General features: G+C 38.9%; 4 protein-coding genes and 1 long non-coding RNA gene across 11 annotated transcripts; 3 read left to right on the top strand and 2 right to left on the bottom strand.

Annotated features, from left to right (window-relative positions):
- Positions 1-106: 106 nt before the first annotated feature.
- Positions 107-1,465, bottom strand: LOC110225112 (F-box protein At1g10895-like). Its single transcript, XM_021013930.1, has one exon. The coding sequence runs from the start codon at positions 1,413-1,415 to the stop codon at positions 243-245; it is 1,173 nt and encodes a 390-aa protein (XP_020869589.1). The 5' UTR covers positions 1,416-1,465; the 3' UTR covers positions 107-242.
- A 419-nt stretch (positions 1,466-1,884) lies between these two features.
- Positions 1,885-5,343, top strand: LOC110225239. Of its 5 annotated transcripts, XR_002329643.1 has the most exons (9): positions 1,891-2,179; positions 2,769-2,856; positions 2,960-3,068; positions 3,163-3,308; positions 3,388-3,454; positions 3,740-3,930; positions 4,034-4,195; positions 4,539-4,687; positions 4,860-5,221. It is a non-coding gene; the product is annotated as an uncharacterized LOC110225239 (long non-coding RNA). The 5 variants fall into 5 exon arrangements; XR_002329642.1 differs by having other exon boundaries at positions 1,885-2,156; positions 4,034-4,687; positions 4,860-5,343; XR_002329641.1 differs by having other exon boundaries at positions 1,885-2,179; positions 3,729-3,930; positions 4,034-4,687; positions 4,860-5,343.
- A 917-nt stretch (positions 5,344-6,260) lies between these two features.
- On the bottom strand, positions 6,261-9,340 carry LOC9328670 (uncharacterized protein At1g10890). Of its 3 annotated transcripts, none has more exons than XM_021012883.1 (5): positions 9,220-9,340; positions 8,821-9,030; positions 7,717-7,923; positions 6,953-7,172; positions 6,261-6,736 (listed from the first exon to the last, which is right to left on the bottom strand). In XM_021012883.1, exons 2-5 carry the CDS (start codon positions 8,967-8,969, stop codon positions 6,470-6,472), a joined length of 843 nt encoding a protein of 280 aa, XP_020868542.1. In that variant the 5' UTR covers positions 8,970-9,030; positions 9,220-9,340; the 3' UTR covers positions 6,261-6,469. The 3 variants fall into 3 exon arrangements, with proteins under 3 accessions (XP_020868542.1, XP_020868541.1, XP_020868543.1); XM_021012882.1 differs by having other exon boundaries at positions 6,261-6,760; positions 9,220-9,338; XM_021012884.1 differs by lacking the exon at positions 9,220-9,340 and having other exon boundaries at positions 6,261-6,760; positions 8,048-8,911.
- Positions 9,341-10,164: 824 nt separating this feature from the next.
- On the top strand, positions 10,165-11,811 carry LOC110225399. Its single transcript, XM_021015050.1, has 2 exons — positions 10,165-10,854; positions 11,032-11,811. The coding sequence occupies exons 1-2, from the start codon at positions 10,351-10,353 to the stop codon at positions 11,668-11,670; spliced, it is 1,143 nt and encodes a 380-aa protein (XP_020870709.1). The 5' UTR covers positions 10,165-10,350; the 3' UTR covers positions 11,671-11,811.
- Positions 11,812-12,013: 202 nt separating this feature from the next.
- LOC9328669 lies at positions 12,014-12,882 on the top strand. Its single transcript, XM_021015051.1, has 3 exons — positions 12,014-12,245; positions 12,356-12,562; positions 12,654-12,882. The coding sequence occupies exons 1-3, from the start codon at positions 12,069-12,071 to the stop codon at positions 12,801-12,803; spliced, it is 534 nt and encodes a 177-aa protein (XP_020870710.1). The 5' UTR covers positions 12,014-12,068; the 3' UTR covers positions 12,804-12,882.
- Positions 12,883-15,307: the final 2,425 nt, after the last annotated feature.

Raw genomic sequence — 15,307 nt, 5'->3', positions numbered from 1 at the left:
TTCTGAATCAAAGATTCATGTCACCAGAAGCACAATCCAACTCTGCATCTTCTACTACTTTAGCCAAACTAAACTAAAGCTTAATTTATCGTTTAGCAAGGAGATGAAAATAGCAAAAACAGATTAGGAGGAATTAATTAGCCGCAGTAGACAGCAGTCTTGTTCAAAAGGACATGAAATTTTAAAAACGAAAGAAAGTAAAAGTAGAGGCAAGAAACAAAATTATAAAAAAATGAAACTAGCTAATCTATCTGCACTAAACTTGGAACATAAGAGGAGCACACAAGCGGGACACAATACATGGGGCCAATATATCCGTAGCTGTCACGTGTCATGATATTTGGAGCTTCTCCGATATCAACAGATTTGAAGTATCCACCATCTTGTCCAACGATGTAAGCTGTTTGGTAGCGACGAGTCTCGGATTGTGGATATGGGTCAAGATCAAAAACCACGGCGACTTTGTTCTCCTGGTCAATGAAGAAACTCCCAGCCATAACGTCAAACTGAAAACCAGTGAGTGGTCTCATATCCACTTTCAAAAACTTGCTCCAGGACACTGCATTGGGCTCAATATTAGTGGAAACCCAAATCTCCATGATCTCATATGGCACCAAGGGCTGGTATAAGATGGAGAGCTGATCTTCTTTAACACAAGATAGAGTCACAGTCTCGTCGAAATAAGAGTGAAAAGGAAGAGGAAGACGCGGTCCAAATCTCTCAGCAGTAAAATCAAAACAGAGTAAAAAGTCTTCGGTCTCTGTTATATCTATGTCTACAGGTCCCTCTCCTTCAAATATTAATCTCTGTTTAGCGAAAAAGTAAGTGTTTCCCTTGAGAGACACGCCACGTTGAAAAAACTCTATGTGCCAGTCGGGAGTGACATCAAGAACCGTCCATGCATCAAGGCTAAAATCGTAGATTTCGTACCCGAAAACCACGTTTTTGACAGGTAAGATATCATCCACAAACCTCAAGATTTTGTGGTTACGGTTGTTGTCATGTCCAAGAGCATAACTGTCTAATCTGTGGAAACTCTGTCTGGGTTGGATCCACCTCGTTTGCCCCAAATAAGGATTCCAGACCAAGAGCTTATTCGTGTCATCTTTGATTACGCATAACAATAAACCGTCGCAGTGAAAGATTTTAGATACCTCGATTTGATCAAGTATACTTATCTGCTTTATAGATGGTGGCTCGAAGCTGTCGTTGCGGAGATCGAATCTCAAGGAACAAACCCTTGAATCCATCATCATGAATCCAAGAAACTGCTTCGCTTTACCAAAGTAAACCCATTTTTTGGATAAAGTATTCCACTTTTTGCAAATAGATCGCACTGTTTTCAGACATGTCATCGGAGTCCTGCAAAGTATCTCAGCTACCATATTTTCGTCAAGATCAGACATCGTCGTCATTGTAACAAAAAATGCTCTAACGAAAAAGTTATAAGAGTTCTTAACTAAACCACAAAAATCCTCCCAACTTTCACGCTTGCCCAAGTTTTACATATTATATAACAAGAAAATACGTGATTATCGTTTTAATTGTTTTATTGTGGAAGTAAAGGAAAGATAAAATAGAAAATAAAAATTATATGGAAACAAAAAATATACGTTTGCCCAATTTTTACGTATAATAACCAGAAAATACGTGATTAATCGTTTTAATTGTTTTATTGTGGAAGTAAAAGAAAGATAAAAATAGAAAATAAAATTTTTTATGGAAACAAAAATATACGCAGTATAGCAGTAATTATCGTCTTGATCCTAAAACAAAAAAAAAAAAAAAAAGTCAGTAATTATCGATAAAAGGGTATATGCGTATATTCCTACACGACGACCGAAACCTAAAATCAGACTAGAGATATTTATCAGACGAAGACAGAACAACAAGTCGTTTCAAGGAATGAAAATCGAAAAAGGCCAAAAAAAAAAAAAAAAAAGGAGAAGAAAAAAAAAGCTTGATAGATCTCAAGCGGAGTAGAGGAATTTTCGTCCTTAGGCCATGATCGGATCAAGGATCTTAGCTTCAGCATCGCTTCTGGTATTCTCCGGATAATTTTTATGGGTTCATATACCCCAGACTCAAGGAATCACTAAGCTGATGGCGAATCCGATCGCTGAAGAAAAATTTATTTCAATCTAATCGGCTCGAAGGTGGCCTAATCACTTTATCAAAGGTTTTATATTATTATTATTACCATCCAATTGTCTGATCGTATGTGCTTTGGTATTTGATGAAATTTGATTGTGAACGCTTTGAAATTGTTTCAATTCGTGATTTGAGAAAGCAAAAAAAAAGAAGCTTTTGTTTTTGCATACCAAAATTTGAACTTTTGCGGTATCTATAATCTCCCTAGGTTTCGTAGCATTCTTAGGTGCACTTCGGCAATTCCTGGCTTATCCGTATACAAAAAAGTTTGGCCTGTGTGTTCTAGAGTTGTCATCCTCTATTACTGTTGGAATCTATTACAGGTCCAAATATTATTGATTAAACTGGGTGTCCTGCCTCAATAATAACATAGTGAGTCTTTCTTTCATAGATACTGTCAGGTTTCCTTTTTTTATGGTTGAAAGTTGAATTGTAGTTTTAGTTATCTTGTTGCTTTTGCTTCTTTTCGAACAACCTTTTGTTAGTGGCAAATGTTGTGCCTTGATCGCATCTGGTAGCCTCAAATTTGTTCTTTTTTAAAAAAAATCTAGTTTCATAATTGTTTGGTCTTTTGAGCTTTTCTTAAATCCCTATCTGCACTATGTTTGTGATTATAGGTGTACTTCCTCTACCAATTGACACGGAGATGGCTTCAAATACTGCATCTCACTCTCTGGACGAAGAAGGTTAAAAACCAAAACCAAGGTCAGACCAGTGCTTTAACAAGTTATTAGATGATCACAGCAATCGTACATAACTTTGTATTGATTTCATAAGTCGTAATCACTAAGTTCTTGAAATATTTCAGGGAAATTTGAGGAGCAAATGAACTTCAAAACCTCTACTAGAGGTGATGGGTAGTTATATCCTTCTTAATTGATATATGAGAGTATACTGATTTAGCTGCAATCCTCAAGGTAATCATAGACCCATTTCTGTCTAGAGCTGTCTTCGTTTTTATCATCACCTCTTTAATTGCTATCTGACTTTGATCTCTTGCTCCATGTTTAGTACTCTGTGTTTTGTTCTTTGTCCAATGTGGGTGCTATCGTTGGTGCAACTGCTAGTGATCAGATCCTAGAATACACTGGCGAGTAGTCTGATTACTGCTGCAATTCCCATCATCACTGGATATCTTTGCATATCATTTTGCAAAGGTGAGTTTTTTCCTCTTCTCCAGTTTCTTCAAACGTCAGATGGCCACTTTTAACCCTCTACATCATTCTGGTTTTGTAGGATACTTCTTTTCTTTACATGTGGAGACTTTTAGAACGCTTTGGCGCTGGGATTCATCTCTTACACTGTAATACTGAACTTTGTTTCCTTTTGAAATAACGCCTTCCAGTATATCTTGTAAACTGACTTGGTTGTTTTAGGTATATATCACTGAGATAGCTCCACAAAATATGAGAGTAGGATTAGGTTTGACATGTTTAGCTGGCTAATTCATCCGTTGCACTTTATGAACAGACTCTTTTATGCTAACAGTAAAAATGGCTGATTTATACTGTGCTATAGTGTTCTGTGATAATTGGAATAATGTTGGCGTATTCACTTAGCCTTTTTGTTCCTTGGAGAATTGTTGCAGTTCCGGGAAAAATCTCTGTGCTATGGTCCAGCCTCCTGTTGTTGCATCAAGTTTCCGCTCGTGAGAAATCTTCATCTAAGCTTACCCAACTGAGCAAACTTTTGCTAGAGCACAATACGGCGCGTAAAACTCAGATCGCTTGCACACATAATCTTCAAAGATTCGTAGCAGAGAAAGCTCATAGAGAACAGGTAGAAGAGCAATCTCATCAATACTTTTCATGAATATCGATTGGTTTTGGATGTTCTTTAGAATTTGGTGACTGAAGTGTTTTCATTTGATCTGTGTAATCAGATGAGAGCCTAGCGGTGAGCCTTACCTTCAACATTTGCGTTGAGACTACTCTGTTTATTGGCTAATATCGTAGCTAACTGTTGTGGCTGGACTTCTTTGCGATACCATGGACGATTGTATCCTCAAAACTTTTGGAGGAGGAGTTGCTGATTTGGTCAAAGGGTAAGGAACAAAAAATCTATGACGCTGTTTGATTGAGACTCTTGATTTGGAAACTGTGTTGCCTAGCTAATAGGTTTGATGTTCAGTTTAATACACCAGGAAAAAAGTCTTTAGGTACGTTATATCACATTAATACTATAGTGTACTAATGTGAAGCTGAATGCCAATGCTCAGACCTCCTGATAACAGTACTAGCACTGGAAAGCAGATCTAGATATCTAGATCACTTACACTGTTTTGTTTTGATCGTACCAAAAAGCATGAGAACCCATGAAAAAGCTAGCAGTTAAGAGTGTCTAGCTAGGTAGCTCAACATATCTAAGAATTATTGGGGGACTCTTAGGTAGTGAACTAAGTGACAGTCTGGATGAAGCCCCCTTCTCCTGATAACCCTCTTAGTGAAGACGAAGCCATTAACGGGAGCCATCTGGCTCTCAGTGTAATTAAACCATATAGCCCCAGCCCGCTGCCAAGAAAACAGAGAGAAGCAAGGTGAGTAAAGCAAGTTGATTATGAAACAACAAAAGAAAGTTCAATATTGGTATACTTACCAATGTATGGCTTAGAGTTTGTTGATTATTATGATCATTAACATGAATCCAGTTTTCATTATTGTCAACGAATCTGCCTACGCCGATTTTGAACAGTCCGACTGTGTTTGCAGGGATATCGCCGTTCGGAGTAAGTGGGAAGTCAGTGAAGAACTCAAACAAACCATCAACATCCTCTGCAGTCAGCCAGGCGAGCCTTGACCAGGCTAAGATATTGTTCAAGCGGTGTCCACCTGACAACAAAGGGAATAGTCAAACAAACCCTAAACTGAAGAATTAGGGTTTAGAGATGGTTTTTTAAATTCTTATAAAACCGAATTAGGGTATTGCGGCAGTAATGATCTGTCTATTTCATATTTCTGAATCTGATACACAATCACTCACTAAATTAGGGTTTATAGATGGTTCTAAGATTCTTGTAAACAGGATTAGGGTTTTGCGGCAGTAATGATCAGTCAATTTCATAGTTTCCCAATCTAGTACACAATCACTCGCTAAATTAGGGTTTATGGATGGATTATAGATTCTTGTAAAACAGAATTAGGGTTTTGCGCCAAGTAATGATTTGTCAATTTCGGTGTTTCCGAATCTGAAACATAATCACTCGTCTAAATTAGGGTTATTTCAAATCCCGCCAAGCCTTTAAATCCTTACTACCTTAACGAGCATCTTTGTTACCTAATCCGAAACCGAATCTTGCGGATTCGCCGGAACCTCAATCTAAATCGTATATAAGGAGATTTGATATTGTTACCTGGATTGTAAAACACTGTGTTTTGAATGTTCATGGTCGTTGGTGATGTGTATCGTCAAGAATCTTCGATCGCCAAGAATCGCGGAGCAATAAATTTGATAGATGAAAGAATCTTTGCCGCAAAAAATTGGGAGGGACTTGTTGAGTTTAAGTTTTATTTTCCTTTTTATACCTACGTTATTTGTGGAAGCGTGTGTATAAAAACTAGACCCTAAACCCTAAACAGTCTTTAGGTCAAATTTACCCTCCGAGACCTAAGTAAATAAGTAACCTGAGAAAATCTAGTTTTTGTAAATTACCCTTCCATTTGCAAGAACATTTTATTTTAGTTACAACTTACAAGCATAGTTTCATTCAAAAAAAAAGAAGTTCAGAACTAATGTAAAGTAAAACTATAAGAATATGACTGATTTACTACTAAAAGAGCTGAAAATTTTGACTCTTTGGTCTTTTTTTTCTTTGTTACAAGCTTAGTTTCATTTCTACTAATGTAAAATCTACTCAATTTTTTTTTCTTTGTTTCTCCTGCTCCTTGGTCTTTTTACTCTTTAGTTGCAGCTTCTTTCCAATTTTGACTATCAACAATGTAACCAACAATGCAGTAACCAAAATCTCAAGACTTCTTTAACTAAACTAGAAATTTGTTAACTTCTCGACTTTCACGCTTGCCCAATTTTCATATATATAATAAGAAAATATGTGAGGATTTTTACTATGTAAGCAAGGATGGATGGTTACATATTGGTGATAGAGTGATGAATTTTCTGAATCATTTTTGCTATATTATCATTCATCACCATTAACCTAACGTAAAAGTACAAACGAGAAACTAGAATTACAAAAAATTAAAAGCCATAGAAGAGTTTAAGCTCCAACAAGAAGCACTATAATAAAAATAATCATAAAGCATCTTTGAGAGGAAGAAAATGCATATCATCCTTTACAATCCTTTTATCTTCATGCATGCATTCACTTGGAGCTTAAGGCAAAAGATAATTTAGGGCGTGATTTGTTTTTACCCAAAAGTTTCATCTGTTTGAGACGTTCTTCTTCCTCTTCCGCTTTCTTCCTTCGCATTGCTTCTTCTTTCTGTCGCTGCAGCTCCTCGAGCTCCCGATACCGCTCCTCCTCTTTCCTTTGCCTCTCCATTGCTTCTTTTCTCTGAGCTTCTTCCACTCTCTTAAGGTTCTCCTCCGCTATTCTCTCACTCTCTTCTTTCTCTTGTTGCTCTCTTTCCTGCGACAAACACCGCATAACACCCTGAAACAAAGGATCTCTTTTCAACAATGCTCCATAATGGACAGATTTATGATACCAAATTTCATAAGCAATTCGAATTCATTCTAACACGCCACAAGAAAAGTGTTTTCGAACCATGTCACTGTGTACGAAGGTATTCAAAAATCTTCACCTAGAAAACGAAGGTCTAAAAAAGCAGCTCATAAACATTACCTCTTTTTCTTTAGCCTCAATAAGAGAAGCCTCTTTCTCCTTCTCAAGTTGAGCCGCGACTTCTTCATCAAGTCTCTTTCGCCCTTCCTCCAACAGCGTTAGAATTTCCAATTTTATTTTCTCAGACTGTAAGCTTTCCTCGATCTTTTTTCGAATAGCTTCTTCAACCCGTTTTACTGTTTCTTCCTCTATTAGCTTCAGTTCCGCTTCCTGCTGTCGCCTGGTAGCAAATATAGTGAAAAATTAGAGGACATCCACAGCAGATTAAGAACCTTGAATATCACCTGGACTTTCTCATTTCTTGATGTCTTCAATCTTGAACAGCAAAAGAACCAAAAATTTATTCCAAATCCAAGAAAAATTGTTGAGATCGTTTCTGTTTTCACTCCTTCCAACGCCAAGGGTAAATTTCGTGAAGAAATATTGTTTATCACCATAACACAAGCAAACCTTCACCAAGATTAATTCTTGTGCTTTGGACATATTTACATCTCTAACTCAATCATGATCAATGTAATGACTCACGGTAACTCATCAAATCAAGATAGTACGAACATTTGTGCCAGAGGATCAAATATGAACAAGTCGAAATATAGCTTATTGTCCATAAGCGAAGCCTGTGAGAGAATACCATGAAATATGTTGCACTTTTTAAGACTAACAATCAAGGATTTCCACACTACACTAGAATATCATTTTAGAACAAAAGAAAACCTTAATTTCACCAGAACATCCATCTTACTTAAAGTTTTGTATTGATTTACCTTTTTCGCTCTTCCTCTTCTCTTTTAAGTTTTTCTCCATTTCTATGTTTAGCTGACTCAAGGGTTGCGGCAGGAGATCCTTTTGCAGGAGATGGAGTTGAACTCCTATTCTTTTGTCTTTTGTAACGTTTTGGGGTTGGAGAACGTCTCTTAGGACTAACAGATCGACTTCGATGGCGCCTAGGAGAAATAGAGCGACTTTTTCGCCTGTACATTACCCAAAATAAAGTAGTAAGCAAAATATGCAACTAATGAACTACCACGCACGTGAAGACTAGGCATCAGGTAGCCCACAGTTTCACATAAAGAAAACAAAAGTATGTGCAGTTACCTCATACACTGTAAAGAATAATCAGCTCCAACTTTTATCACACGAAGAAGCTAACGAGACAAGGGATCAATGAAAGAACACCCAACAGCAATCCATCAGCTGCTCATTTCCCCTCCCGTGGGAAGGGGAAGAAATTGAGCTTTTTATAATGGTAAGAGCATGTATCATTTTCCTAGCTTCTCAGTCATGTTCTCAACAAATTACTATATTATCTTACCTAAGGAATTGTGGTGGTTTTCTATCTTGATTGCTAACAAACTCCATTTAAAAGAACATAAAAGTTGCTCTTAAAACTGATCCTAACAAATAATCACGCCATCTAGACATACAGCTAGAATATAAACTAGATCAGAATATCAGTAGTGCTAATATCCCAGCTAAACTTACGTCTTTACTGAATATACAGGTTTCATTGCCTAAAACCGCAAAGCACAGGTCATAAAACATAATCTCTTACCACAAATTTAAGCACAGCTCAAAACAGCCAAATAGATACGATATATCTCCAATAAGAACCATCACTCAAAAAATGCTTACGATAGAGAGCCAGAAGAATCCAGACATTGCACTCTCTTTTAGAGAAGGGTAGACAATATATATAAGTAGGAACTTAAGGAAAAGCAATTGATAAGATCAGATGATATCATCTTAACTCTGTACACTTTACATATCTAATAACAGTGTTCCACCAATTCTTTCTTACAATTGTTTTCGCGTATAAACCAATGATAACTAATGTAAACGAATAGAGGCAGAAATACTACGGGTATCACCTGCTATACGAATGAGATGAGTATGGAGAAGGGCTTCTGTCTCTTCTACTCCTCCTGCTATGCCTAAGCCTTAGAGGAGACCTCGAGTGCTTTCGGCGACGTGAAGGTGATGGAGACGGTGACCTCGATCTTGACAAGTCCCGAGGCATCTCTAAATTCCGTAGAGCAAGCAGTATCTTGCTTTATAACAACAAGCTCAGCTACAAATCTCTGCAAAATCCAGATTCAACAACTCAGCTTAATAATTGAAAGAGCCTATCAGAAATCTAATTAGGCATAACAAACAGAAACCTAGCAGCAATTTTCAGATTGAGGACACACAATCTATCAAATATTTTCTGCAGAAAACCAAAATTGAAACCATCCTGGAAAATCAGCTGAAATCGTATGACTACTTACCCAGAGAATCGCGGCGTTGTTGTTGTAGGATCGCCTCCTCAAGAGTCAACACGGAGAGAGAAGATTAGGAAGATGGGTAAAATTACGAAGGAGCAAAATTCGGATACAACTTTTTAGAAGATGAAGCCAGCTTTTGTAAAATATTGGAATTGGTTGATAAGTCTTGTTCGTTATTCACATTGAAAGCCTTTTGGGCTTATTAAATACGACATGGGTTTTGAGCCCTTCCAAGTTTTAAGTTTTGTTAAGGTAAAAAAAAACATAAAGCATGGCTTTTTTTTTTTTTTTTTTGATAAACCCTATCGGCTATCCGGTCGGCCCCGGTAGGAACGCACCAAGGTGCTACATAGTGGACTTGTCCACCGTGTTAACGGCTAGGCCCTTCGGGCTACCACTCTGCCTATCCCGAGTTTGGAATGCCTTCCGACTAAGTGTCAGGGGTAGTCAGGCCGCCTACATTTCTGACTACCAGGTAAACCAATTGGACCAAAGTCCAACTGACAGACTTCCCACAATAATGCTGATAACAGCAGAAGCAAAGAATCGAACCATGGGAAGGAGAGAGTTACACCCAACCACCCTGGGCCCGCCTTACCACCAGCCCACCATCATGTAGGCACGCATGGCTTCTTTTATTAATCTCCTATTTAACATTTAAAACTTTTTTAGCAATACCCATAATTTAACATTGCCGCAAATTCCATGCTCTTCTTCTCTTCTTTTTCACTTTACTAGATCATTACGTTTCACTAAACCCACAATTCTCTTGCATATTTCCTCTCACACCATGCACGTCCATCATATATACACATCACACATAACATGATGATCATGCCTATTGGCTATAGGTTTACAAAGCCGCCTGACGGCCTGAGTATTGAATTACATATAATATCTTGTCTTCTACCGCCAACATAATTGATTGTGAAACTTTCGATCCCTTTATAGGCTTATTTTGTGGCCAAAACGGTCGTTTAAAAATATATGAAGTACCACTTTGGACACACATTATCATGCATATATATATAATGCATGCGCTATATATACACACAAATTAAAGAGGACTTCAACGACGTACGTAGAGCAAGCCAAAGACCGAAAGACTAAAATTAACACATACAAGAAAGGAAAATGAAGAAGCAAAAGATTACAACCTTTGTACGAGAACTCAACTTACGGATGAAGAAAGAACCGATAAGTCTCCGATACATTCACATCCTCGGCACCGTCGTCTTCTTCTCTTCCGTCTCATCTCTCGTCATCCTCCTCGCTCTTTACCTTAACCAACGCCTCCAAACATCACTCTTCCTCGTCGAAGATTATCACACTGTCTCATCAAATCCTCTCACTTCTCCTTCCCTCTCTCGTCCTCCTCGCAGCTCTGGTAATGACGTGGCAGACGAAGAGCTGATGTGGCGAGCAGCGATGGCCCCACGCAGCGCCATGATGAATGAGACCCATCCAAAGGTTGCGTTCATGTTTCTAACGAGGTGGAATTTGCCGTTGTCCCCTCTTTGGGAAATGTTCTTCAAAGGTCATGAAGGGTTTTATTCCATCTATGTTCATACCTCCCCGGAGTTCACTGCAGAGCCGCCGGAATCTTCAGTATTTTACAGGAAACGGATACCAAGCAAGGTATGATTATATATTTACATTCATTAATTAGGTTTTGTTGCCTTGTTGGTTAACATATTATCCCAAAATTAACCGTATTATAATGTTAGTCTAACGATACCTCTCTCGTCCCTAGCTGTTATAGTATTTTACAAGATAACATTGAGATACTTTGAAATTTGTAAAACATTAATGTAGGCCGTTGAATGGGGAAAATCGTCGATGATGGATGCAGAGAAGCGTCTTTTATCTCATGCCCTACTAGAACCTTCCAACGCACGCTTCGTCCTCCTCTCCGAGACTTGTATCCCTCTCTTCAACTTCACTACAATCTACACTTACCTCACGCGTTCCACTCGCTCTTTCCTCGGCTCATTTGACGACCCAAGGCCCATGGGACGAGGCCGTTACACCCCTAAAATGCTCCCACACGTGTCGCTCTCTGATTGGCGGAAAGGAAACCAGTGGTTCGAAATTTCACGTAGAGTCGCCGCCGAGATTGTCTCCGATCGCCGGTACTACGCAGTCTTTAAGGATCACTGCCGGCCGCCGTGTTACATCGACGAGCATTACCTTCCGACGTTGGTTAACAAGATTTGTCCGGAGATGAATTCGAACCGGACAGTGACGTGGGTTGATTGGTCAAGGGGTGGGTCCCATCCAGCGAGGTTTGTGAGGAAAGATATTCGAGTCGGGTTCTTGGACCGGATCCGGTTCGGGTCGAATTGTAGCTACGAAGGTGAGGTGACGAATGTGTGTTTTCTTTTCGGGAGGAAGTTTCATGTGAGCACCCTCGAGCCTCTCATGAAGATTGCTCCATATTTGTATGGAATTTGAGAACTTTATTCCTTGTTGTTTATTTTAAATCGCAAGAGATTCATTCATATAATAATATCTTGTGATGAGACTATATATTAGTTTATTCATTCGAATTTAATCTACTCCAATATGTGCAAAAATATATAAAGCTTGTAGATATTTCTCAACTTATCAAATACGGAGTACTTTATAGGGTGGTTGAATTAAACTAAGCAAATAAAAAGGTGGCAAATGGTCAACTTCCTTGGAGTGCAAACCAAGTTCCAAATAAGTAAATTTTTAAAATTGTATAGAGAGACAACTTAGTTTATATCAAAGTCTCAACTCTCTTCATTATAAACTCAAGCTACTTTCTTCTTGTCAACCTTTATTCAAAAACCTTTCTTCCATTTCTCAACCTAAATTTTTCAGAGGCTATGGAGGTTGCAAAGACCAGAAGAAAGAAAACTAGTCGAAATGTAGGACATCATGATCTTGTTGGACCCAAGAGGAATCAATACCACTACGTGAAGTCAATAGAAGAGAATGAGAAGATGGTAGAAGAAATGCAACAACAAATGCTTCAAATCGACAAAGAACTCAGAGAGAAAACGGTATATATGTTGTGAAATCGTTAATTATCTTTTTATATATATATATATAATATTATGGATTAATTATGGATCAAATTAACTAAGCTGGTGAATGTTACTCTGAAGCACAGATTGTTCTTGAACAGTACATATCAGGACTAGAATACAACTTGAATCATAGATGGAGACCAATTGAGGATTACGAGCCGGTGGTGAATTTTGGATCAAATTTCCCCGATAAAATGGTGCTCGACAAACTAACTTTTGCTAACAACGCATATCGTGATAAGAAGGCTGTTGTATCATTTTCGTCTGGGGAACGAGAAATTAATATCCATGTTAGAAACCGTGATCACATCCTCAGTTTGATCTGTAATTATTAATGTTCATAAAATTATACAAACAGATTTTTCTTTTACTATATTACAGAATCTAAACCATCAGATGTTACACAAGGCGCATTGCATGGAAGGTGAGAGACGCCTTCTTAAGATGCTGAATCCAAATAAGGATATCGACTCTGGTTTTTCGCTTGCACAAGTTGAAGTACAAGTTAAGTGTATTTTATACCTTATGTAACCTTTTTTAAAAAAATCTGATTTTCTATATATCAGATTTGTGAATAAAACTTGAAAGTGCTGTTGTGATTGATGTATTTTCATGTGTTTTGTCTATTAGAATAAGTTTATTTTCCTTAAGTTGATAATTCCAAAATTGCTATATTTCCTCATTAGATAAGCTCAAACTCATGTATAAATACTTTGGCCTTAGAGCCTAATAACATCAAGAATTCTCTTCCATTCAATTTGACATGGTATCAGAGCTAAAACAATAAACCCTAATTTTTTTTACCTCTCTTTTACTCTCGCCGTCTCTCACCCTCGTGAGATTTGGTTTTCTTCTTCATCAAGCAATCATCATTGAAGCTTGCCCTCGCAAGCATACTCACGCATCATGGTTTCTCCTCCTCAAACTCCATCATCAAAACCTTCCACCAAAAGAATCTCTGCTTACGATCTCTCTTCTAGTGACAATCCTGGAGCTGTGATCTCCCATCCTCTTCTCAACGGCACCAATTATGATGATTGGGCCATCAATCTCCGTATGGCGTTAAGCTCTCGCAAAAAATTCGGCTTCATCGATGGGACTATTCCCAAACCAGCCAACAACTCCACAACTCTTGAAGATTGGGTGGCTAATAACCATCTCCTTGTTGGTTGGATCAAAGCAACGATCGAACCACGTCTCCGTTCATCAATCTCCAACCGTGAAGTGGCCAAGGATCTTTGGGACATCATTAAGAAGCGTTTCTCATTAAAGAGTGGTGCTCGCCGTCAACAGCTTCGGAACGCCCTTGCGTCATGTAAGCAAAACGGATCCACCATTGATGATTATTTTGGTCGCTTAACCAAAATTTGGGACAGCATCGCCGAGTGCACACCAATCAAACGGTGTACATGCGGTAAGTGCGAATGTGATCTCACCTCTGCGCAAGATATGGAACAAGATACTCAACGGGTTCATGACTTTCTGGCCGGTCTTGATGATTCTGTCCATGGAGCTATCCGTTCTCAACTATGCGCTATGACTCCTCTTCCTGATCTTGATAGCGTTTACCAGACACTTGTGCAAAACGAGACTCTTCACACCAACACTATCTCCAACTCAACAAAAGAAACTAACGTGATGAGTTTTGTCGCACAAAGCTTCTCTGGTTCACGATCTCCTGCTCCAGTCAACAAGTTTGATCCCTCGTTTGTACCTGGTAACAAAGATCCAAATCGACATTGCACTGCTTGTGGACGCACAGGTCATGAAGCTAGCGCATGTTTCAAGGTCGTTGGATATCCGGAATGGTGGGGCGATCGGCCTCGCTCTAAACCTCTTTCTCGGTCCTCTTTTCCATCTTCTGCTGGTCGTGGAAGAGGAACATCATCTTCTTATCGTGCTAACAGTACAAGTATTGTTGCTGCAAACTCCGTCACTCCACAACAGACTTCTCCACTCACAGATGCCGACCGGTTAGGTCTCACTGACCTCACAGATGATCAATGGAAACGTATTAAGGAGATTGTGGGTACGTGTTCAACAACACCTCTCAATGGTATGTCTTCCACTCCCTCTTGGATTTTGGATACAGGTGCAACGCACCATATGTCGGGTCGTTTTGACTTAATGGTCGACATGAAAGACATACCTCCGATCTCAGTTCTTCTCCCTGCTGGAGCTAATGCTTATGCAACAAAACAAGGGACTATTTGGCTCACTCCCCGTCTCTCTCTCCTTAATGTTTACTTTGTTGAAGGATTTCACTCCAATTTAATCTCACTTGGTCAACTAGTGTCTGACAATCACTTAGTTGGTCAACTTACTGAGCGTCTATTGATTTTACAGGACCGCACTTCGAGGATGCTGATTGGCGCAGGTGAAAGAGAGGGAGAGGGGCTGTACCGGTTTTTCAATGTTGATGATGTTGTCGCATGTCAGACTAACGTGGATACAAACGCGGTTCTTTGGCACAAACGTCTCGGTCATCCATCAGTTCAAGTCACCGGTTTACTTCCCGACGTCCAAACTTTATCTAAGCTTAGTAGGGATTTTCTTGCTTCCAGTTGTGATATTTGCTTTCAAGCTAAACAAACTCGATTGTCTTTTCCAGAAAGTTCTTCTAATGCAAAGAATGCTTTTGATTTGATTCATTGCGATTTATGGGGTCCATATCGTACCACTGCGTTTTGTGGAAATCGTTATTTCCTCACCCTTATTGATGATTATTCAAGAGCAGTATGGCTTTATCTTCTCCCTGATAAGTCGCAAGTCTCTCGCACCTTACAAGAATTTTTTGCTCTCATTGAAAATCAATTCTCCACGATGATTAAAACGGTTCGGTCAGATAATGGGACAGAGTTTCTTGCACTTACACGATATTTTCAAACTCGAGGAATAATACATGAGACGTCTTGTGTTCATACTCCGCAGCAGAATGGACGCGTTGAACGCAAGCATCGTCACATTCTAAATGTTGCCCGTGCTTTGCGTTTTCAAGCTCATCTCCCTATTGAGTTTTGGGGAGAATGCGTCCT

This window comes from Arabidopsis lyrata, assembly GCF_000004255.2.
Source record: "Arabidopsis lyrata subsp. lyrata unplaced genomic scaffold ARALYscaffold_1, whole genome shotgun sequence".
NCBI lineage: Eukaryota > Viridiplantae > Streptophyta > Magnoliopsida > Brassicales > Brassicaceae > Arabidopsis > Arabidopsis lyrata.
The sequence above is the reverse complement of the archived record's forward strand: the minus strand, read 5'-3'. Positions and strand labels throughout refer to the sequence as shown.